Source organism: Bufo bufo, chromosome 8 (assembly GCF_905171765.1).
Source record: "Bufo bufo chromosome 8, aBufBuf1.1, whole genome shotgun sequence".
Classification (NCBI taxonomy): domain Eukaryota; kingdom Metazoa; phylum Chordata; class Amphibia; order Anura; family Bufonidae; genus Bufo; species Bufo bufo.
Genome location: NC_053396.1, coordinates 140,618,467 through 140,644,366, shown reverse-complemented (window position 1 = coordinate 140,644,366; position 25,900 = coordinate 140,618,467). Strand labels below are relative to the sequence as shown.

Genomic DNA, 25,900 nt, shown 5'->3' with positions numbered 1-25,900 from the left:
TGTGTGGATTCATCAAAGTTTCTTAAAACCTCACAGAGGTCTGCCATCAATGCCCACTCCTCGCTTGTGAATAGTGGAAGTTGACTCGAAAGGCGACGACTATATTGCAGCTGGTATTCCACAACTGCCCTCTGCTGCTCACAAAGCCTGGACAACATGTAGAGAGTAGAGTTTCAGCGCGAGCTGGAATCCCCAAGCACTGCTGCAGCGTTGACAGAGTGGCTGAAGCTGTGGACGACTTGCGGAAATGGGCACACACGCGGCGCGCCTTTACTAGTAGCTCTGTCAAATTTGGGTATGTTTTAATAAACCGCTGAACCACTAAGTTGAATACGTGCGCTAGGCATGGCACGTGCACCAAGTTACGGCCATTGTCCGACACAACCATGCCTGGTTGTAGGTTGAGTGGCGACAGCCACAGCTCGGTCTGGTCCCTTATACCCTACCACAGCTCTGCAGCGGTGTGCTGTTTATCCCCTAGGCAGATCAGCTTCAGCACGGCCTGTTGACATTTCCCCTCAGCAGTGCTACACTGCTTCCAGCTACCGACTGATGGCTGACTGCTGGAGGTAGAAGTGGTGGAGGTAGCGGCGGAAGAGGAGGAGGAGAAGTGGGGGTTGGAGCCAGTAACATAGCTGCTGGCCTAGACCCTGATGGACGTAGGGCCCGCAATCCTGGGAGCGGGTAGCACCTGTGTCATCCCAGGGTACGACTCACTCCCGGCCTCCACAAAATTCACCCAGTGTGCGGTCAGGGAAATGTAGCATCCCTGGCCACCAGCACTTGTCCATGTATCCGTGGTCAAGTGGACCTTCCCAGTAACTGCGTTGGTCAGGGCACGGGTGATGTTCTGGGACACATGTTGGTGTAAGGCGGGCACGGCACACCGTGAAAAATAGTGGCGGCTGGGGACTGTGTACCGAGGGATGGCCGCCGACATCAGGCTGCGGAAGGCCTCAGTCTCCACAAACCTATATGGCAACATTTCAAGAGCCAGTAATTTTGAAAGTTGCACATTTAGTGCTATGGACAGTGGATGGGTGGCTGGGTATTTCCGCTTGCATTCAAATGCCTAGGGTAAGGACAATTGGATGCTGCGCTGGGACAGGGAAGTGGATGTAGTTGCTGATGGTGCATGCGAAGACCCAGTTGCAGGGCAAGGGGCATCCGGCCCTGCGCCTTCGACATGGGATTGGTCAGCAGTGTGTAACACAGGGGAAGAGGAGGCTGTGGGGTGGCCCGCAGACCCAGATTGTGGACTCAGGCGTTCAGCCTACTGATTAGGGTGCTTGTATGCCATGTGGCGGATAATGCTGGTGGTGGTGAGGTTGCTGGTGTTCATGCCCTGGCTCATTTTTGTAAGGCACAGGTTGCAAACTACCACTCTATTGTCGCCTGCACTCTCCGCCATACTGCGGAACACCTAGCCCTTGGCAAGGGAGATTTACGCATGTGGGTGCTCCGTGTAACGATTGCGGGCCTGTTTGGTGTGGGCCGACTTCTCCCTTTTGCCACACCACTGCCTCTTACAGCTTGTTGCGGTGCTGCAGATCCCTCCTCGTCTGTACTACTTTCCTCGCTCGGCATTTCAACCTTCCCAAGTTGGGTCAGTGACCTCATCGTCCACCACCTCCTCTTCCACTTCTTCATCCCCATCCTCCTGACTTGACCTAACCACAACCTCAGTGATTTTCAACTTTGTCTCATCCTCATCCACCTCGTGAACAAATAATTGACATTCACCACCCTCATCTTCTTGACCCTGTGATAGGTCAAGAGGTTGTGAATCAGGGCACAAGATCTGTGCCTCTTCAAGCGTGCTTGGCGAGAGGGCCAAATCTAGTGATGGCGATGAAAATAGGTCCTCGGAATGTCCGAGTGTGGTGTCAACGGTTTGTCCGACTCCTGACTCTACATGGTGGGAGGAAGGAAGATCAGGGTGGTTATTCCGTGCACCAGACTCTTTGCTAATGAAACTGGTCTTGGTGGAAGAGAGGGTGGAAGAATTATCTTCTGCCATCCAACCGACCACCCGGTCGCAGTGGTCCGGCTTGGACAGTGTAGTCCTGCGACGACCAGTTAACATGGCCTCTGCCTGAACCATCAGTAACACTTCCCCGTCCTTTTGTGCTCGCCTTCTTCATATTGAAAGGTTTATTCAATAGATGTTGGACAACTTATTTAAATTTGCCCCTAGCAAAATAATTCTATGCTGGAATATTGTATATAACGTTTGTGGATTGAACGCACATACAGATGTGCCCCAAACTAGTTAAATTTGTCCCAAATGCAAATAATTCTCTGCTGGAATACTGTATATATTGTTGCGGCCTAAACGCACACACAGATGTGCCCAAAAGTAGTTAAATGTGTCCCAAATACAAATAATTATCTGCTGGAATACTGTATATAACGTTTGTAGATTGAACGCACACACAGATGTTCCCAAAAGCAGTTAAATGTGTCCCAAATACAAATAATTCTCTGCTGGAATACTGAATATAACGTTTGTGGATTGAACGTACACACAGATTTGCCCAAAACTAGTTAAATTTGTCCCAAATACAACTAATTCTCTGCTGGAATACTGTATATAACGTTTGTGGATTGAACGCACACACAGATTTGCCCAAAACTAGTTAAATTTGTCCTAAATACAAATAATTCTCTGCTGAAATACTGTATATACGGTTGCGGCCTAAACGCACACACAGATGTGCCCAAAACTAGTTAAATTTGCCAAAAATATAAATAATTATCTGCTGGAGTACTGAATATAATGGTTGCGGATTGAACGCACACACAGATGTGGCAAGAATAAGGGTTCATTTCCCCAGGCACACTCTAGTGAATAACCCCCTTTTTATAATGTCTGATAAACACACTGCTTTCTGATAGCGTACTGTGGATCTCACAAATATCAAATCTTTCTGTCTTTTAAAAGCTTTTGGGTACTTAAAAAAGCGATTTTCCAGCCCTGCACTATCTGTCCCTTCCTGAAGATGCCTGTCCCTGATACTGCTGAATTTAACCCCTGGTAAAAAAATATAAATAAATGGTGCTGCACTGCTGTCAAGCACACACTGTAGTCCTTAAGAGGACTGTTTGGTCTTTCAATAGTTTTTTTGGAGTAAAATCAGTGAATTTCCAGCAAAATGCTATCTGTTCCTGCCTACTGTCTGCTCTCCCTGACGCTGAATGATCCGAGCGCGGGGCATCGGCTCCTATATAAACTGGTATCACGTGTTCCGGACAGCCAATCAGTGTAAGGCTAATAGCTAACATGGCTATGGCATTACACTGAAGGGAATTACTTACCTGAACGCTGATTGGCTGCTTAGGAGGCGCCAAACGTGCGGGGCGGAGACTCAAGCAATGAGACGAGCACATGTGGTATTCGACCGAGTACCGCCACGTGGCTAGCATAGCGATGCTCGAGCCAAACCGGTACTCGGCCGAGCATGCTCGCTCATCACTAGTCAGATGAAGTATAGCCCAACACTACTAAGCTCTGGAGCAATGGCAATGTTATCTATGGAGTGATGAACTACACTTTTCTATCTGGCAGTGTGATGCTTCCATCTTTTTGGGAACAGTTTTGGTCCTTTTCTGTTCCAGCATGGCTGTGCTTCAGTGCACAAAGCAAGGTGTATAAAGACATGGTTGGATGAGTTTGGTGTGGAGGGATTTGAATGGCCCGCACAGAGCCTTGATCTTAACTCCACAGAACAACTTTGGGATGAGCTAAAACAGAAGTTGCATTCCAGGCCCTCTTGTTCAAAATCAAAGTCTGACAATGTCTCACAAATACATTGCTCCTGATGAAGGGGGTTTAATACCCCGAAACGCTTTGAGCTACACAATAAAAGAACTACCTTGTTACAACTTGAGAGTCCACCGGGTCATCTGTTTGGAGGACACCAAGGAGTTTAAATCTACATGCGATCTCGGCGAGGGAGGGTATGGCGTCAAGTGACTTGAGCTTATCTTGCGCCCCCCTCCCTGGTGAAATGAGTACCTGTGTTAGTGTATGGGATCCGTATGGGTCTATATACACGAACAACTTTGATTTGTTTTGTATCCGCTATTAATCCTGGAAATTAATTCTGGAAATTGATTTGCTTTTGATTTTAATCGATGCACATTATCTAATCATTGACAATATTCTACAAACGATCACTATATAGTGGTTATCTGATAACCATATAATAAGAGGCACTGCCTACCAGTCTAATTGTATAACCTGGGAATTCTAAGGTTTTCTCTCTATCACTTGGGATCCCCCCCTCCCTTCTGACTGGTCCAATCTATACAGCTTTCACCTATCCAACTTACTTTTGGCGCTCCACCACTCTTCCTTTTTTCTCCTCACGAATCTTGCATACTACGGTCCGCCAGACGGACCGTTGTTCGGTGTGAAGCAGCAGCACTTATCTATCTCCCCACTCTGTGACTCCCCAGGAATCTCCCCCTTCCCCTTTCCTCAGGCATTCTTTGGCGCCCCTCCTTGTTCTGCTCATTCCTATTTTTCCTTTTGTCTTCTGCAATGTCTCACAAATGTCTCACAAATGTCTCACAAATGCTCTTCTGCATGAGGTAAAATTCTGATAGACACACTCCTAAATCTTGCAGAAAGAATTTGCAGAAAAATTGAAGCTGTTTGAGCCGTAACTCCATATTAATTCCTATGGATTTAAAATGGGATATCATAAAACCTCCTGTATGTATATTGTGTAGGTGTCCCAAATATTTTTGTCCATATAGTACATGTATGATCTAGTAATAACTGTTTTGTCTACTTAGGCTACTTTCACACTGCCGTTTCTGGGTCCGCCTGTGAGATCTGTTTCAAGGCTCTCACAAGCGGCCTAAAACGGATCAGTTTAGCCCCAATGCATTCTGAATGGATAAGGATCCGTTCAGAATGCATCAATTTGGCTCCGTTCCGCCTTCATTCCGCTCTAGAGGCGGACACCAAAACTCAGCTTGCAGCATTTTGGTGTCCGCCTGGCGGTGCGGAGCCAAACGGATCCGTCCTGACTTACAATGTAAGTCAATGGGGACGGATCCGTTTTAATTGACACAATATGGTGCAATTGTAAACTGATCCGTCCCCCATTGACTTTCAATGTAAGTCAGGATGGATCCGTTTAACTTACACTTAGACTTAGATTTTTTTTACTTTTTTACAGAGTAATGCAGATGGATCCGTTCTGAACGGATACTAGCTTTTGCATTATAGGTGCGGATCCGTCTGTGCAGATACCAGATGGATCCGCACCTAAACGCAGGTGTGAAAATAGCCTAAAATGGAACCTGTTGCTTGAAATTGATGTGCAATCTGCAAGCAGCATGTTGTAGAGCAGAAGGAGCCGAGAAGATTGATACTGTACAGGTGAAACTCAAAAAATTTGAATATCGTGCAAAAGTCCATTTATTTCAGTAATGCAAATTAAAGGGAATTGCATTAATGCAGCTTACAATTAGAATTTTGTGAAAAGGTTCAATATTCTAGACTCAAAGTGTCACACACTAGTCAGTTAATTAATCTATACCCCCTGACTCCCTGAGCAAAGGGTACCTGAGATTGTGACTTTGGGGTTTTCATAAACTGTAAACCATAATCATCCAGATTATAATCCCTGACAGGCAGAAAAGAAAGGAGATTGAGGCAGCTCTTTAGCTCAGTGCTGTGAAGTAACTTGTCCTCCTGTGTGATTAGGACAATATTTGTGTGTACTTATAGGACAGTGGCCATTTTATTTCTCCTAATGATTGCTCCCTAGACAAAACAAGTCTAATTATAACTAATGAAAGGTATTTGGAAATATATTTATAATAAAGTAATATTTAAGTATTTTCCTTTTCCTCATTTCCGGAGAACCCCTTTTAGACTGGCATGTAAAACACCAGTCTTAATTGATGTCCCCCTACATCCATTGTGAAATGGTGTTTGAAGGTAAATCTGTTGTATAAAGACTTAAAAATATGTTACCAATAATATTGAATAATACCCATGGGTCATTTGAGACACTTAATGTGCAGAAATGCTCAACTGTACTTCAAATTCTCCAAGTTTGCTTGTGGGATGTACTAAGAATAAGCCAAGGTAGTACAACCTGTCACATAGTGATAAATCATGCTGATTAATTCCATTCCAGGATACATACTGTCAACTGCTTGAAACAGTTCCTTAGGTCTCCTGGAATAAAATGTTTTCTACCTATGCAAATTTCCAATTAATCTGCATTTTCTTACTTTTGCTGAGTGCAGTAAATTTCTTTTGCTGAGTCTAATTAACCTTCACATGTAAATTCTCAGAAAGTGTTTAGAACTGTAAAAGGCCCACAGTGGAATAGTATTGTCATACGGTATCTTGGCTCGCATCCGGCTGAAACTATGTCTTATTACAAATTCTGGAAGCCATAAAACATTCCTGCTGGCTATTTATCTGTAAGACGATGCTATGCATATTTATCCCTAATTGTGAATAAGTGTTTAGATTCAAATTATAAGGAAAATCAATTGCTCATTTTAACATAACTGAAATAATAATATGAAGCCAAAATCGAATTTCTAATTTCAAATCACAATTTGACATCACTAAGGAAATTCTCATGTGGCTAAAGGTTTCTCCTAGGTGACCAGGCATGTTTGGTTCTTAGGAAGGATAATGTACCTGACTGCCTTCATAATATTATCAGATTTTAGGGTATATTTTGCTATACCCTACCATTATCTTAGATAACATTATTAATAGTAACATGTTGCAAATAAAATTAAAAAACATTGGCCTATTTAGGTTGCCTACTATAAGTAAGGCTACTTCCACACTATTGTTTTAGTCTCCTGGTATTGAGATCAGTCATAGGGGCTTAATACCGGGAAAAAACACTTTAGTTTTGTCCCCATTCATTGTCAATGGGGACAAAACTGAAAAGAATGGAATGCTCCAAAATGCATTCCGTTCCGTTTAGTTGTGTTCCCATACCGGAGAGCAAACTGCAACATGTTGTAATTTGCTTTTCCATCCTGGGATGCAGAGCAAGACGGATCCGGCATGACCCCCAATTCAAGTCAATGGGGATGGATCCGTTTTCTCTGCCACAATCTGCCACAATAGAAAACGGATCCGTCTTGGCAATGTTAAAGATAATACAACCAGATCCATTCATAACAGATGCAGATGGTTATATTATCAGTGACAGAAGCATTTTTGCTGAACCCTGCCAGATCCAGCAAAAATGCTAGTGTGAAAGGAGCCTTATGAGTGCAAATTTGTAATCCCTATAGCTGTAACAATCTGTACAGTAATAGAGACATTTTCATCTTGTTCAATATGCCAGTTGATAATTTTTTTTCTTTCCGCTGGCAACTTAGTTTCTTGCATTAAATAATGAATTACCTTTACTAAAAGGGAAGTCAACCTATTATGCTCTGACTATAGATCAAGTCAATCTGAGCACACAGAGTTTGCAGTGCAAACCATGAGCGGTGGAGAGAGTATCAGACTCAACCTTAGATATGAGGAGGGTTTCAGACTTTCAGAATTTCTTTGTTTCAGTCTTTAAAAAGTACTAGGGCTAGAGGGCTGCAAATGTGGATAGGGAAATGACTTAAAATAACATAAAATATGTAAAAAAATAAAAATAAAATCTTGATCTAGGAGGAGGAGGTCCATATGGAGTAGGAGGTTGAGGATGCAGTGGATGTGGCAGTGGATGTGGCGGTGTAGGTGCAAGCGGCGGTGGAGGAGGAGGTAGCCAACACTGGTTTTTGTTTTTTATTTATTTATTTTTGTTCAAATTTGGGTAGACCCCAAAACATTGGGAAATATAAAAAATAAAACAAAGAGAAAATGCGCTGGAGTACATCAATGGCTGGGTGAGGCCGGTGTACATGTCTATTCTGCACAAGGAATGGACAAGTCTTGTGGGATCCCTACCTGGTTCATTTTAATGAACGTGAGCTTGTCAACATTGGCTGTGAACAAGTGGCTGCACTTCTCTTTGATAACCCCCTCCTGCCGTGCTAAACAAATGTTCAGACAATACACTGGCTGCAGGGCAGGCCTGCTCCTGCAAGGCATAAAGGGCAAGCTCAGGCCATGTGCCCAATTTGGAGACCCAGAAGTTGAAGGGGGCAGACCAATCAGTCAGTACATGTAGGCGTGTGTACACATACTGCTCAACCATATCGCATGTCCCCGTGACAGCCTTAATCCAATTGGATATCTTCTCTATCAACTTTCAATGCTCTTTTCTGCACCTACCATGGTGATCACGGGTAACAGGAAATCAGGGTTTCATGCCGGAGAGGGAGCCTAAGAAAGGGATACCACATCCAAGGGATGTCAATAGATGAAATGAAATGTGATCGAGTGGAAATGTGGGACAAATTATTGAAGCAGAAGCATCAAAGTAAAGGAGGTAGTGACGATAAATAACAATACAGGACTCTTAAGATGCCCTGTTATTGTAATGAATAATAAAAAATTACACGGAATGTCACTGGAATATTTTGGATTTGGAAACGTTAGACAGGAGAGGCCCTGCTGCAGCTTTGTTGACTCTAGATAACTTCTGCCTGATCGCACATCCCTGTGATGTCCATGATCCAATTGGATATCTTCTGTATCAACTTTTGATGTTCTTTTATGTGCCTACCATGTTGATCACGGGTAACGGGGAATCAGGATTCCATGCCGGAGAGGGAGCGTGAGAAAGGGATATCACATCCAAGGGAGGTCAGTTGCTGGAATGTGATTGAGTGGAAATGTGGGACAAGTTGTTAAAGCGGACGGATCGAATGAAAGCAAAAATGGGTTAATGTCACATACCAATGGAACAGACGATTTTACAAAAATTAGTTCCCTGTCACCTATGCAGAGCAGAGGTTTGTATGCGGCAAAAATGGTAAAATGTCACCTAAGAATGTAACAGACAATTTTTTAAAATTTAGGTCCCTGTCACCTATGAAGAGCAGGGGTTTATTCACGACAAAAATGGTAAAATGTCATCCAAGAATATAACAGATGCTTTTGCACCCTGCTCCCTCTTGTGCTGTGCTGGTGCCTCTGTGCGACCACCGCCTCTTCCTCCAAACTGCACATGTCACTTGCATGACGTTGATTCCATGTGGGGTCTAGTACCTCATCATCCTCCACATCATCTTCCACCTACTCTTTACCCCTGCCCTCCTTGTCTGTCTGCAGACTGCAGAAAACCACAGCAGTTGGCACCTGTGTTTCATTATCATCCGAGACGTGCTGCGGTGGTCCTCCCATGTACTCATCCTGAAACATAAGTGGTTGGGCATCGGTGCACTCAATCTCTTCCACTTTTGGGGCAGGGCTATGTGGATGGCCCTGGGAAATCCTGCTAGCAGAGTTATCAAAAAGCAGAAGAGACTGCTCCATGACTTGGAGCTCAGACTGTTTGGCTGATTTGCAAGGGGATGAGGTGAAGGACTGATGGACATGGGCTGCAGGTGCCAACTCTTTCAGCAGGAGACTGGGTGGGAGACAATGTGAAGGAATTGGAGGCACTGTCAGCAACCCAATCTACTATCGCCTGTACTTGTTCTGGCATCACCATTCGTAGAGCCGCATTCGGCCCTACCAAATAACGCCGAAGGTTCTGTTGCCTATTCACACCTGGTGAAGGTGTTTCACTTGTGTGTGTAGCTGGCACAAATCGACCACGTCCTCTCCCTGCAACAGGAGCTCCACCAGCAGCACTACGACTGGGGCGATGTCCCTTATTTGACGCTCTCCTCATTTTTTTAGTTCACCCACCAAACTAACAGATGGCTTATGTCAGGCGACAATGTAACCGCCAATAGTCAACAATTAAGTTCACTGAGAGTAAGGCAGTGCCGGTGTCATAAAGAGGAAAAATGTTTTGAGGTCACACAACAGTGTGACAGGTGAATTTTATACAATTACTTCACGGTCCCAAACATTTTCATTTGTCAACCAACAATGTAACTGCAGTATTGACTGGTTGTATTTGACTGTGACAAATGCAGCGAAGGCCTCAAATGTAGGTTCTTGCCCAAAATGGGTGTTTTTTTAAAACCAGAATATAACATCAGTATGTACCACTTGTATTGGACTGTCAGAAATGCTGCAAAGGCCACAAATGTATTATCCTGCCCAAGATGGGTGTTTTTTTAACCACCTCCGGACCGCCTAACGCAGATTCGCGTTCCGGAGGTGGCAGCCCTGCGCAGAGTCACGCATATATGCGTCATCTCGCGATGGCCGAGATTTCCTGTGAACGCGCGCACACAGGCGCGCGCGCGCGCTTACAGAAACGGAAGGTAAGAGAGTGGATCTCCAGCCTGCCAGCGGCGATCGTTCGCTGGCAGGCTGGAGATGTGATTTTTTTTAACCCCTAACAGGTATATTAGACGCTGTTTTGATAACAGCGTCTAATATACCTGCTACCTGGTCCTCTGGTGGTCCCCTTTGTTTGGATCGACCACCAGAGGACACAGGCAGCTCAGTAATATGTTGCACCAAGCACCACTACACTACACCCCCCCCCCTGTCACTTATTAACCCCTTATTCACCCTTGATCACCCCTGATCACCCCATATAGACTCCCTGATCACCCCCTGTCATTGATTACCCCCCTGTCATTGATCACCCCCCTGTAAAGCTCCATTCAGATGTCCGCATGATTTTTACGGATCCACTGATAGATGGATCGGATCCGCAAAATGCATACGGACGTCTGAATAAAGCCTTACAGGGGCGTGATCAATGACTGTGGTGATCACCCCATATAGACTCCCTGATCACCCCCCTGTCATTGATCACCCCCCTGTCATTGATCACCCCCCTGTAAAGCTCCATTCAGATGTCCGCATGATTTTTACGGATCAACTGATAGATGGATCGGATCCGCAAAACGCATACGGACATCTGAATGGAGCCTTACAGGGGAGTGATCAATGACTGTGGTGATCACCCCATATAGACTCCCTGATCACCCCCCTGTCATTGATTACCCCCCTGTAAGATCCATTCAGATGTCCGCATGATTTTTACGGATCCACTGATAGATGGATCGGATCCGCAAAACGCATACGGACGTCTGAATAAAGCCTTACAGGGGCGTGATCAATGACTGTGGTGATCACCCCATATAGACTCCCTGATCACCCCCCTGTCATTGATTACCCCCCTGTCATTGATCACACCCCTGTAAAGCTCCATTCAGATGTCCGTATGATTTTTACGGATCCACTGATAGATGGATCGGATCCGCAAAACGCATACGGACGTCTGAATAAAGCCTTACAGGGGCGTGATCAATGACTGTGGTGATCACCCCATATAGACTCCCTGATCACCCCCCTGTCATTGATTACCCCCCTGTAAGATCCATTCAGATGTCCGCATGATTTTTACGGATCCACTGATAGATGGATCGGATCCGCAAAACGCATACGGACGTCTGAATAAAGCCTTACAGGGGCGTGATCAATGACTGTGGTGATCACCCTATATAGACTCCCTGATCACCCCCCTGTCATTGATTACCCCCCTGTCATTGATCACACCCCTGTAAAGCTCCATTCAGACGTCCGCATGATTTTTACGGATCCACTGATAGATGGATCGGATCCGCAAAACGCATACGGACGTCTGAATGGAGCCTTACAGGGGCGTGATCAATGACTGTGGTGATCACCCCATATAGACTCCCTGATCACCCCCCTGTCATTGATTACCCCCCCTGTCATTGATCACCCCCCCTGTCAGGCTGCATTCAGATGTCCGTATGATTTTTACGGATCCACTGATAGATGGATCGGATCCGCAAAACACATACGGACATCTGAATGGAGCCTTATAGGGGGGTGATCAATGACAGGGGGGTGATCACCCCATATAGACTCCCTGATCACCCCCCTGTCATTGATTACCCCCCTGTCATTGATCACACCCCTGTAAAGCTCCATTCAGATGTCCGCATGATTTTTACGGATCCACTGATAGATGGATCGGATCCGCAAAACACATACGGACATCTGAATGGAGCCTTATAGGGGGTGATCAATGACAGGGGGGTGATCACCCCATATAGACTCCCTGATCACCCCCCTGTCATTGATCACCCCCCTGTCATTGATCACCCCGCTCCATTCAGACATTTTTTTGGCCCAAGTTAGCGGAAATTATTTTTTTTTTCTTACAAAGTCTCATATTCCACTAACTTGTGTCAAAAAATAAAATATCACATGAACTCACCATACCCCTCACGGAATCCAAATGCGTAAAATTTTTTAGACATTTATATTCCAGACTTCTTCTCACGCTTTAGGGCCCCTAGAATGCCAGGGCAGTATAAATACCCCACATGTGACCCCATTTCGGAAAGAAGACACCCCCAGGTATTCCGTGAGGGGCATATTGAGTCCATGAAAGATTGAAATTTTTGTCCCAAGTTAGCGGAAAGAGGGAGACTTTGTGAGAAAAAAATAAATAAAATCAATTTCCGCTAACTTGTGCCAAAAAAAAGAAAAATTCTATGAACTCGCCATGCCCCTCATTGAATACCTTGGGGTGTCTTCTTTCCAAAATGGGGTCACATGTGGGGTATTTATACTGCCCTGGCATTCTAGGGGCCCTAAAGCGTGAGAAGAAGTCTGGGATCCAAATGTCTAAAAATGCCCTCATAAAAGGAATGTGGGCCCCTTTGCGCATCTAGGCTGCAAAAAAGTGTCACACATCTGGTATCGCCATACTCAGGAGAAGTTGGTGAATGTGTTTCGGGGTGTCATTTTACATATACCCATGCTGGGTGAGATAAATATCTTGGTCAAATGCCAACTTTGTATAAAAAAATGGGAAAAGTTGTCTTTTGCCAAGATATTTCTCTCACCCAGCATGGGTATATGTAAAATGACACCCCAAAACACATTCACCAACTTCTCCTGAATACGGAGATACCACATGTGTGGCACTTTTTTGCAGCCTAGGTGGGCAAAGGGGCCCACATTCCAAAGAGCACCTTTCCGATTTCACTGGTCATGTTTTACAGAATTTGATTTCAAACTCCTTACCACACATTTGGGCCCCTAGAATGCCAGGGCAGTATAACTACCCCACAAGTGACCCCATTTTGGAAAGAAGACACCCCAAGGTATTCACTGATGGGCATAGTGAGTTCATGGAAGTATTTATTTTTTGTCACAAGTTAGTGGAATATGAGACTTTGTAAGAAGAAAATAAATAAAAAAAAAATCATAATTTTCCACTAACTTTTGACAAAAAATAAAAAATTCTAGGAACTCGCCATGCCCCTCACGGAATACCTTGGGGTGTCTTCTTTCCAAAATGGGGTCACTTGTGGGGTAGTTATACTGCCCTGGCATTCTAGGGGCCCAAATGTGTGGTAAGGAGTTTGAAATCAAATTCTGTAAAAAATGACCAGTGAAATCCGAAAGGTGCTCTTTGGAATATGGGCCCCTTTGCCCACCTAGGCTGCAAAAAAGTGTCACACATCTGGTATCTCCGTATTCAGGAGAAGTTGGGGAATGTGTTTTGGGGTGTCATTTTACATATACCCATGCTGGGTGAGAGAAATATCTTGGCAAAAGACAACTTTTCCCATTTTTTTTTATACAAAGTTGGCATTTGACCAAGATATTTATCTCACCCAGCATGGGTATATGTAAAATTACACCCCAAAACACATTCCCCAACTTCTCCTGAATACGGAGATACCAGATGTGTGACACTTTTTTGCAGCCTAGGTGGGCAAAGGGGCCCATATTCCAAAGAGCACCTTTCGGATTTCACTGGTCATTTTTTACAGAATTTGATTTCAAACTCCTTACCACACATTTGGGCCCCTAGAATGCCAGGGCAGTATAATTACCCCACAAGTGACCCCATTTTGGAAAGAAGACACCCCAAGGTATTCGCTGATGGGCATAGTGAGTTCATGGAAGTTTTTATTTTTTGTCACAAGTTAGTGGAATATGAGACTTTGTAAGAAAAAAAAAAAAATCATCATTTTCCGCTAACTTGTGACAAAAAATAAAAAGTTCTATGAACTCACTATGCCCATCAGCGAATACCTTAGGGTGTCTACTTTCCGAAATGGGGTCATTTGTGGGGTGTTTGTACTGTCTGGCCATTGTAGAACCTCAGGAAACATGACAGGTGCTCAGAAAGTCAGATCTGCTTCAAAAAGCGGAAATTCACATTTTTGTACCATAGTTGTAAACGCTATAACTTTTACCCAAACCATTTTTTTTTTACCCAAACATTTTTTTTTTATCAAAGACATGTAGAACAATAAATTTAGAGCAAAATTTATATATGGATCTCGTTTTTTTTGCAAAATTTTACAACTGAAAGTGAAAAATGTCATTTGTTTGCAAAAAAATCGTTAAATTTCGATTAATAACAAAAAAAGTAAAAATGTCAGCAGCAATGAAATACCACCAAATGAAAGCTCTATTAGTGAGAAGAAAAGGAGGTAAAATTCATTTGGGTGGTAAGTTGCATGACCGAGCAATAAACGGTGAAAGTAGTGTAGGTCAGAAGTGTAAAAAGTGGCCTGGTCTTTCAGGGTGTTTAAGCACTGGGGGCTGAGGTGGTTAAAACCGGAATATAACAGCAGTATCTAACGCTTGTATTGGACTGTCAGAATTTTTTTTATTATCTTGCCCAAAATGGGTGTTTTTTTAAAACCAGAATATAACAGCAGTATCTAATGCTTGTATTGGACTGTCAGAAATGCACCAAAGGCCCCAGATGTAGGGTCTTACAAAAAATGTGTGTTTTTTTAAACCCAGAATTTAACAGCAGTATTTAAAGTATGTATTTGATTGTCACAAATGCAACAAAGGCTGGAAATGTATTATCTTGCCCAAAATGTGTGTTTTTTTAAAACCAGAATATAACAGCAGTATTTAACGCTTGTATTGGACTGTCAGAAATGCAGCAAAGGCCGCAAATGTATTATCTTGCCCAAAATGGGTATTTTTTTTTTTTGTAAAATTATTTTTATTAAGGATTTCACATTATAATCTTCAATAATAAATGTTTAGATATATGCCATATGAAATGTAATAAGTAATTTACGCAATAACATATCTATCGTATGCTGTCAATGTAATGGTTTACAATCAATTATTGGTTTGATATAGATACCTTATCGACAGTGTGTTTTACAATATCTAATATATGACAGACATTAGTGGAAAATAACCAGGGATGGGGAGGGAAGTCGTAGGGTGAGAGGCAGAGGTTAGAGTAAATTGGTGTAGGTCTTTATCTCTCTCTACAGTCTCGCTGGAATAAGAGAGCATTACACAAATTGTCATAATATTCTATTCGTCTTTAGAAGGCCTCAACCGTCTGGTTGGAGCCAATACGTACAACTCGAGATCTGCTTCATTTAGCCTTTTTGTGAGGAACTTAGTTATCTGAGAAATGTCTGTATGTTTGCCATAGTTTCCAGATTCTCTCAAATTGGAGAGAGGTGCGGGTGTCCCAGTGTGCTAATTGTTCAAGGCGGTACAACTAGTCACATTTCTGTACCCAGTGGGGTATGTTGGGGGGGTCTGGAGATTTCCAGTGTACTGCTACTAATGGTCTGGCTGCAGCTAACAATATGTCCCCAGATGTAGGGTCTTGCCAAAAAATGGGTGTTTTTTTTTTAAACCCAGAATATAATTGCAGTATTTAAAGCTTGTAATTCACTGTGACAAATGCAGCAAAGGCTTCAGCTGTAGGGTATTGCAAAAAATGGGTGTTTTTTTAAACCCAGAATATAACTGCAGTATTTAAAGTTTGACTGTCACAAATTCAGCAAAGAACCCAAAATGTATTATCTTGCAAAAATTGGGTGTTTTTTTTTAAAAACCCAGTATATAATTGCAGTATTTAAAGCTTGTATTTCACTATGACAGATGTAGGGTATTGCAAAAATTTGTGTTTTTTGAAACCCAGAATATAACAGCAGTATCTAACACTTTTATTGGACTGCCAGAAATGCAGCAAAGGCCGCAAATGTATTATCTTGCCCAAAATGGGTGTTTTTTTAAACCCAGAATATAATTGCAGTATTTAAAGCTTGTATTTCACTGTGACAAATGCAGCAAAGGCCCCAGATGTAGGGTATTGCAAAAAATTGGTGTTTTTTTAAACCCAGAATATAACTGCAGTATTCTACGGTTTGTGATTGACTGTCACAAATTCAGCAAAGTACCCAAAATGTATCATCTTGCAAAAAATGGGTGTTTTTTTTAAACCCAGTATATAATTGCATTATTTATAGCTTGTATTTCACTGTGACAAATGCAGCAAATGCCCCAGATGTAGGGTCTTGCAAAAAATAGGTGTTTTTTTTTAAACCCAGAATATAACTGCAGTATTTAAAGCTTGTATTTCACTGTCATAAATGCAGCAAAGGCCCCCTATGTAGGGTCTTGCAAAAATTGGGTGTTTTTTTAAACACTGATTATATAGGCAGTATTTAAACCTTGTATTTGACTGTCACAAATGCACATATACTGTGCTGGTGCATTGAACTTGCACAAAATGGCCACCGACGCCCACCTAACTAACTTTTTCTGTGTCACTGGGCTCAGGGCAGGGTAAAAAAATGGTAAACAAAATATCTGTAGATCGCTGAGTTAACAAGCACTTCTGATAACAGATTCTTTCCTATTATCTCCCTCACAGCAGCATCATCCTCTCCCTACACTACTAACAGCAGAGTGACGTGCAGCGCTACGTGACTCCAGCTTATATAGAGGCTGGGTCACATGCTGCACTGGCCAATCACAGCCATGCCTTTAGTAGGCATGGCTGTGATGGCTTCTAAGGGCACACAAGTTAAACGCTTGTTGATTGGCTGCTTTGCAGCCTTTCAAAAAGTGCCATTAACTCGCCGAACACCGAACTTTTTATGAAAAGTCCTAAAGTTCGGTACGAACGCGAACTTTACAGTTCCGGTTTGCTCAACCCTCGTCATGATGACTTTAAAGCTTTTTTTCAGGTGAATGTAGGCTTATATTTTAAATGAAGGGATTTAAAAATGTGCTAGCTACACCATTCTATATTAAATGAAATAGTGTGACCATACAGTGACTTTTTAGTCTTAATTCCTTCAGTAATTTTTATATTCCCTGATATCCTGTTTGCAACGTGCTCCTAGTTTCAGACTTTCTACATGTGGATATGTTTCTCCCAGTAATACTTGCTTGATGAGAGGTCTGTGTGTCCAGGATGCCACTACCTTCTCTAGCTTTCATGTATCAGTGTAGCTTCATTTCTTCTCCTGAGATCTATTCTCTCTCATGCTGGCAGTCATCGATGCAAAGATAAAGAGTGCCAATATACTCTACAGCACTCTACACAGATTGTCATCACTCACCTGTCCCCATTGGGGTTTACAATCTAAGTTCTATATTATCCTACAAGTATATTTTTTTAAGTGTGGGAGGAAACCAGAGTACTCTGAGGAAATTCATGCGAGGAGAGCATACAGATTTCATGTCTCGCTATCATCAACTATCGCAAGTCAGCTCTATATCCTTCTGGGATTCGCGTCCCCACCTATCCCTTGGTTGAACTTCATTGACGTTTGTCTTTTTTCAACCGTATTGACTATGTAACTATGTAATATAGAACACAAAAATATCATGTAGTTACAATTATGTAATGTGATATTAATAAAGGAAATCATTTAGGTATTAATAAAAATGTGGACTCTAAAACAGTAACCAATATATTTCTCTTGGTTACATTCATACTACCTTAACATAAATAAATTGGACAGCTCTTCTGTACACAGCAACCCTCCTGTATATAGATGTGTGACATTTATAGTAAAGGCTCTATTTAATGTAATATAAATTCACTGCTCCCTTTAGGCATCGTGTTTGCTATAAAGAATCAAATATATTTCCTACATTTTATGCAGAGTAATCTTGTAAGGCGGAGAAATGAGGGACAGTGCACCAGAAAGACATGGAATTAAAGTGTATTAACAAGAGGTAAATAAAGAAGGTGATGGTGTGCACAGTGTCCTAGGGTTGTGAGAACCAGAATCTGAAATTGGTGAAACCTTATATGATGATTATAATCTTTTATGTTTTGTCATATTTATGATAACTTTTACACACCGAGGGGATCATTTATGAAATCAGATTTGTCAGTTTTGTGGCATGAAAAAGTTGCAAGTCATGGCAACTGCGACATTTCCTGATCCTCGCCACTTTTCACAGTGGTCTATGTTTTACAGCTAAAAGTGAGATTAGACCTGGGTTATGGGTCATTTACTACATATGTGCGCCTTTTGCAAAAGTTGCAAAAAAGTCGCAACCCATGCCAGGCCACCCCCCATCAATTTCTACACCTAAAGGTGTAAACCACATTACACTGACGCCACAGTTATTATTAAGGTAAATCAGTTCATAAATTTGGCAGCACAAAAATCTAAGCCAGACTTAAAACTGACACAAAAACAACCCTAAATGATAAAGGACCCTCCTAATATTAATTGTTGTGTAGTCTCCATTATTTATGTAGCACCACATGGATTTATACCATCATGTCCCCAACAGGGTTCAAAAACTAATTTTCCTATGAAGAACACATTTCATGGGAAGCCAAGTAATCAATCAAAATGAAGTGTACCCTAAAAAACATACAAAACTGATCAGAACATAACTTCTCCATGCCCTAGGCATAACTATTAAGGTAGCAGACATATTAGTTAGAGGAGCCCCAATTCTAGCATTAAAGGAGCCCCAGAGGTTAGAGATACATAGAGATATGGGTGGATGAAGCAGAGAGATATTTTTTCAGTGTGGTGGCTGGACAGGGGAGGATAGGACATCAGAGACCATGGAGATCATATAGCCATATCCAGTTTTTATGGTGCTCTTGACTTAATGGGGCCCCATTCTGTGTTGTGGTTTGCAGACTTGTGGTTCTGTGCTACACCTGTACTGGTTGGGTGTGAACCCATAACCCAAGTGCTGCTAGACTGTAGTGATGTTTACTGACGTGAATATCTGAGAACTGAGTAGGACATGCTAATCCCTAACATAATTGCCTTCTTTTTTCACTAGCCAGCTTACAGCGCATGCCCACAACCTATTTGTGCTTCTATACATTGTTGAGTTTTACAGAGCTGTAAAATCCTTCTGTTGGACTCTGTATAATTATACAACAAAACAAAATAGTTGCATACTCCATTAGATGCTACATATATTATGGGGGTATTCTTTTCTACAAGCAGTGAATGGGGGCACCATATAGAGTACCTACCTCTCCATGGTACAGAGATAGAGGTGTACAGGATTTGGACAGTCCTATTTAATGTCTGACAACTGTCCCTCTATCCACACTACAGGAAAGGCTGTCAGTCACTTAGTATGGCCACCCAGTGGACTGCTAAGCTCTGAATGAGCAAAGGTTTAAATAAATAAATGACAAGTTTTACTGAACCTTTTTCCACAAAATTTTGTCAATCTGCTCAGGTTCCCCTGCTCCATATCCTTGTGCCTGCAGACTGTATTGTATTTTATGGTGACAGGTTCTCTTTAAGAGTACATGCACACGGTCAGGTTTCTGCATGCAGTTTCGGAAGCCAAAACCAGTAGTAAATGAAAGATAACCATCATATTTTCATTAAAAAAAATCCATTTTAGCATATGTTACTGCTGCAGCAGCATTATGCATAAAGCAATCTTTAGTTTATTCACTTACCACTGTTTTTCTTGAGTTTTCCCCTTAGTTTTGAATCCTACATTATGAGGATCTTCTCAAGATGGCTCCTCTGCCAGTTCTCTGAGGCCAAAACTGCATTCCTCAGGTCACATACAAACTTGCTGTAGCCAGCAGCTTCCTGCCAGCCAATCAGATTGGATTACTAAAAGACACACCTCCTCACTCTGAAGCCTAATGCAGGCATGCAGTGTGAAGGACCGCCCCTCTGTCTTCCTAGCCGGAGACAGATGAGCCATAGCAACGGTCTTTTAAGGGAGCAGTGGAAAGGGACAGGAGACATTAATGAAAGCTGTTGTTATAAGGTAATTACAGATCTTTTGGCAATAATTGACAGACTAACTCAGGTATAGATGCCTAGCTCTAATAAACTAGCAAATAAAATAAAATATGACAGTTACCCTTTAAACAAGAGAGAAAAAGTCGTATCTGTCCTTTATACTTTCTCTGCTTTTATGATCCACTCCTGATTTTGGCTTCCAAAACTACTTCAGGAAACCTGACCGTGTGGCCATACCCTAATGAACTTCTATTAATGCCATTTCCGTTATAAAACCAAAATATTACAGTTTGATGCTCTTATTGTTTTGCTGTTTTGTTTCCTTTTTTCTTATATATAATTTATTAACCCCTTCATGACTGCAATCCGTCTATATACGTGATAGCTGCACATGCCCCGTGCAGCTACCCCACGTGTATAGACGTCAGGCAGTTCTTTAATCCAAGCCTGCAAAGCGCTTGGATTAAAGCTTCTTCCCCTGCCCTGGTGCTGTCACGGACAGCATACAGTCTAGTAATGCCGGCAAGGGACCAATCAAAGTGGTCCCTTGTCGGCAATCGATCCGATTGGTTAGTCTGTGCAGACTAACCAATCGGATCGTGGCAGTGTTAAAATGCCGGTTTCAGGCTCTGATCTGCGCTCTGCAGATGAGAGCCTGAAATCAGGTAATGTGTAATGAAGCCCCCCCATCTGTGCCCCTGATCTTTGCCCCCTTCCTGTGCGCCTCCAACTCCCCCACCCCTCCTATGAGCCCGGCCTCCGATGCGATCCCCGCCCCCCACCATCCATTTTTTGGACCCCTGATGCGGTCCGCCCCTCCCCCCCATGCATGCATCAGACCCCCTAATGTGCCCCCTCCTGCTAACCATGCCCCTCCTTTACAGCGATGCCCCCTATCTGTGCCTCCTGCCCCCGATGCGGTCCCCCTGCTTTATTTGATGTCGGCGGCTCCATTCATGAGCCGCCGACATCAGCAGCGAGTGTCAGCTGTATGCTGACACTCTGCTGTAACCCCTTAGATGCCGCGGTAGTGGCATCCATGGGGTTAATAGAGGGAGGGGGCTCCCTCTCTCAACCATCGGGGCTGCCGCTCTGTGATGGCAGCGCCCGGTGTTGCCATCTACAGGACATTTGATAGTATTGTACTTTGCAATGCAAAAGCATTGCAAAGTATAGTACAGCCATCAGCCCCACTGGATCTTCAAGATCCAAGTGGGACTAGATTAAAAAAAAGTGAAAATAATAAAAGTAAAAATAAATAAATAAATAAAAATGTAATTTAAAAAAATAAATTGCCTTTTCCTATAAAAAATGAAAATGAAAAAAAAAAATAGACATATTAGGTATCACCGCGTCCGTAACGACAGTCTTTATAAATATATCACATGATCGACCCGTACGATAAACACCATAAAAAAAAAACAGTGTCAAAAAAACCATTTTTGTCACCTTACACCACAAAAAGTGCAACACCGAGCGATCAAAAAGGCGTATGTCCCACAAAATGGTATCAATAAAACCGTCACCTCATCCCGCAAAAAATGAGACCCTACATAAGAAAATCGCTCAAAAAATAAAAAAAAAATAGCTCTCAGATCATGGAGACACTAAAACATCATTTTTTTATTTAAAATATGCCATTATTGTGTTAAAGTGAAATAAAATAAAAAAGTGTACATATTAGGTATTGGTGCGTCCGTAACAACATGCTCGATAAAAATATCACATCACAAAAAGTGCAACACTAAGCGATCAAAAAGGCATATGCCCCCAAAAATAGTACTAATAAATCTGTTACCTTATCCGCCAGTTTCCAAAATAGGGTCACTTTTTGGGAGTTTCTACTGTAGGGGAGCATCAAGGGGGCTTTAAATGGGACATAGCATCTAAAAACCAAGCCAGCAAAATCTGTCTTCCAAAAACCCTACGGCGCTCCTTTTCTTCTGCGTCCTGCCGTGCGCCCTTACATCAGTTTACGACCACATGTAGGGTGTTTCTGTAAACCGCAGAATCAGGGTAATAAATATTGAGTTTTGTTTGGCTATTAACCCTCAATGTGTTAAAGAAAAAAATTAAATAAAATGGAAAATCTGCCAAAAAAGTTAAATTTAGAAATGTATTCTCCATTTTCCTTTAATTCTTGTGGAACACCTAAAGGGTTAACAAAGTTTGTAAAATCAGTTTTGAGTAACTTGAGGGGTGTAGTTTCTACAATGGGGTCATTTATGGGAGTATCCACTATGTAGGCCCCACAAAGTGACTTCAGATCTGAACTGGTCCTTAAAAAGTGGGTTTTAGAAATTTTCTTAAAAATTTTAGGAATTGCTTCTAAACTTCTAAGCCTTCTAACGTCCTAAAAAAATAAAATGACATTTCCAAAGTGATTCCAACATAAAGTAGACATATGGGGAATGTTAAGTAATAAATGTTTTATGAGGAATCACTTTCTGTTTTAAAAGCAGAGAAATTGAAATTTTGAAAATTGCAAATTTTTCTAACTTTTTGGTAAATTTGGGATTTTTTCATAAATAAAGGTGAAATATATTGACTCAAATTTATGACTATCATGAAGTAGAATGTGTCAAGAGAAAACAATCTCAGAATGGCTTGGATAAATAAAAGTGTTCCAAAGTTATTACCACATAAAGTGACGCATGTCAGATTTATAAAATTTGACCTGGACACTGGGGCATCAATGACCCTTGGTCATGAAAGGGTTAATTATGTTACATCTTAAGAACATAGACCAAGTAACTGATATGAATGTTCCCTACCAATGGCTTTTCTTTGTCGTCTCTTCAGAAGAAAAAAAATCTTGGTGTTAAAGCATTTCCTACCTGAAGAGTTCATTTCCCAGATTAATGCGAGTCAAAAAGGTTAATTGTTCCCTGTCGTGTAATGAAGTGTGGCAGAGATGTGGCATGCCATTGTTTCTTGCATGCCTGGTAACATTTGTTTACCGCTGACATACAGATGTATCTGTACAGATGCATTGTGAAGGCAGGCGCTTTATTGAGTGACGGAAATAAAACAAGATTTAATGCACTGCCGGGGATTCCTTCAAACCAGAGGAGTCTTAGTTAACTCACTCAACTTTTAAAGCATCCGCATTTAAAAGGGTGATACATCTGTACTCCGCCAGTCTACTGACATATGGCATAGTTCTGCCGGCTTGTCAGTTCAGATCAAGCTGGTGTTAGCTGGTGATAGATCTTACAGCATCGGCAGAATATATGATATGAAGAAAAGTTTCAGACACTTCACAACCCCTGTTTTGTCTGCAAACATTCAGGATGGGAAGTCATTAGACAAAGGTTTTAACACGAAATTGATTGTCTGTCTATGCCAGCGTGCTCTAAAGGTCATTCATAAAGTGAAAAAATGTAGAAGACATTTTTTGGTGGAAATATGCATATTTATGATCTCTGCAGCTGTCTATGAGATTGGCATCTGTGGTTAAAAGAGGCAAATAGACTGAAGCAATGTGAAATGTAGAACATACTACTACAGTTTCCAGCAATTTCTTCTTTAAAGGGGTTGTTTCACTTCAGCAAATGGCATTTATCATATAAAGAAAGTCAATACAAGGCCCTTACTAATGTATTGTGGTTGTCCATATTGTCTCCTTTGCTGGCTTGATTCATTTTTTAATCACTTTATACACTGCTCATTTCCATGGTTATGACCACCCTGCAATCCAACAGCGGTGGTCGTGCTTGTAATCTATATGAAAAAGCACAAGCCATTCTGGTGGCCAAGAATGTAGGCGCGTGCATGCTCCCGTTCCAGACACCTCGTATTTGCACTATAATTCTAAATGTGCCATATAGATTTTAAGCTCTGTATTGGGACTGATATGTAAAGAATGTATCCCTTTTTGGTTTGTTGGCCTCTTATTATGCCTTATATGTATATAAAGAAGTTATGACAGTACATTATTATTGAGATGTTAATATGTTATATTTCATTCAATATTCTACTATTTCAATTGTTACTAAGTGTAGTATAAGTTTTGTATATCTCACACACAAATCGAAGCCAAATAAGCTACTGGTAAGTCTTAAAGGGGTTGTCCCACAAAAATTATTCTACATTTTTAAAACAGCACCTGGATCTGAATACATTTGTAATTGCATGTGATTAAAAATTTAGTATAGCCAGTGAGCTATTCAATAAAATGTATCTGTATAGCGCCACCTGCTGTTATTTTTTCTTCTTCATTTTTTGACCTGCTCACTGAGATGGCTGCACATGCTCAGTTTCATCTAACTGCCTCCTGAGCTGTGATAGGGAGAGCATGGACACGACTCCTGAGCTGTGATAGGGAGAGAGCTGCAGCAGAATGGACACGCCCCATTAGCTGCAGCAGTAAAGACACTCCACTTGAGCTGTCAGCTTGTCATACATCTAGAAGAGCAAAGAATGGCAAGATCTCTGGATCATACAAATAGATGTTGCCTTTTTGGGGAATTGAACCCTTTTCGGAATTGAACCCATCAATACAAAACAATTCTTGAGAGTTTTTATTTTATTATATTGTATTAATTAAAAAATATTATAGTGTATTCTATTCTGAGTGCAGCCATCTTGTATAATCTTCTGCAACTACAGTTCCAGGGCTTTGCAAATTTGATCTGCAAATAAGAAAAATCTGAAAATAACTGACACTTAGAGCAGTGAGCATGCTGTGTTGTAGGCATGCTCTGTGACATTCATACGCAGTGGTCCATGTGTAGAAAGGGAGAGGAAAGCGGAACTTTGTGGTTGTTTTCATCAATTATATGATCTTGTGCTATATGTCTCCAGTCTAATAACAGATGCATTACTGTTTGTTGTAATTCTGTCCTCTGATGATAATGATATGACTGCTGACCCAGTCTGTGTACATAGCACTAGCTGAAAAGTGAACTCAACAAAATAGGAAATGTTCAATGTTCAGGAAGTTCAGTGTGAAAAATGCAATAGTTCCAATATTTCATATTTTTTTATACAAAGAGGAAAAAAAATACCAAATTTGTTTAAAAACAATGCTTAGCATAAAAATATAATTTATACAATAGATTTTTTTTTCTGAGAGTAGATTCCTTTTAAAGGAGTTCTGTAGCTTTTTCTTACTGATGATCTATCTTCTGGAAGTTCATTGATATGAACGGGGTGATCACTGGACCTGCGAGAAGGCCACAGTGCTAATGCCAACTCCGCTGCCTTCTCAAGCCTAGGTGTCGGACCCCCACCAATCAGATTCTGATGATCTATTCTGAGGATAGATAATCAGTGAAAAAAAGCTACAGAACCCCTTTAAGCATAGACCTGAATTGTCTTATATAATATTTGTCTAATGGGTGTTTTATTAATATTTTCCTTTTGTTACATAGCATGCTTGAAGATGATCTAAAGCTGAGCAGTGACGAGGAAGACAGCGAACAGGTACCGTTACTTAAATGCACCTCCACATAGTTACACTAATTGGAATTTGTTGACTACAAATCAAGTAAACTACAATGTCGGACCTTACAGACTACAGATTACATTACTAATTAGTAATAATACTTACAGCTTTCTGTACATCATCTAACATTAAGAAATACAATTTATAAGGCAACAAATCCCTAGGAAATAGCATTGAAATGTGTAATGTTTAGTTTGATTAACCTACTCTTGGCGATGCCAATATGGATTCTATAGCATTGTATTTGCCTTATATTTATATAAGGAGTAACATGACACATTCAGTAAAATACTAAATAATGTATTTTTTTTTTTATCTTAAACTGTACTTGCCACCTTCCTGACATGTCTATTTTACAAAATAATTTAATTCACCGTGCAAGAGCAATTCTGGAACATCTTT

The 25,900-nt window shown here is 41.6% G+C and overlaps 1 protein-coding gene across 1 annotated transcript in view; it reads left to right on the top strand.

The window, feature by feature from the left end:
* The window catches only part of AFF2 (AF4/FMR2 family member 2), a 628,447-nt gene that overhangs the window by 446,828 nt on the left and 155,719 nt on the right, over positions 1–25,900 (top strand). Inside the window, 1 exon segment of the mRNA XM_040442199.1 lies at positions 25,425–25,476. Coding sequence (XP_040298133.1) covers positions 25,425–25,476 — 52 coding nt within the window.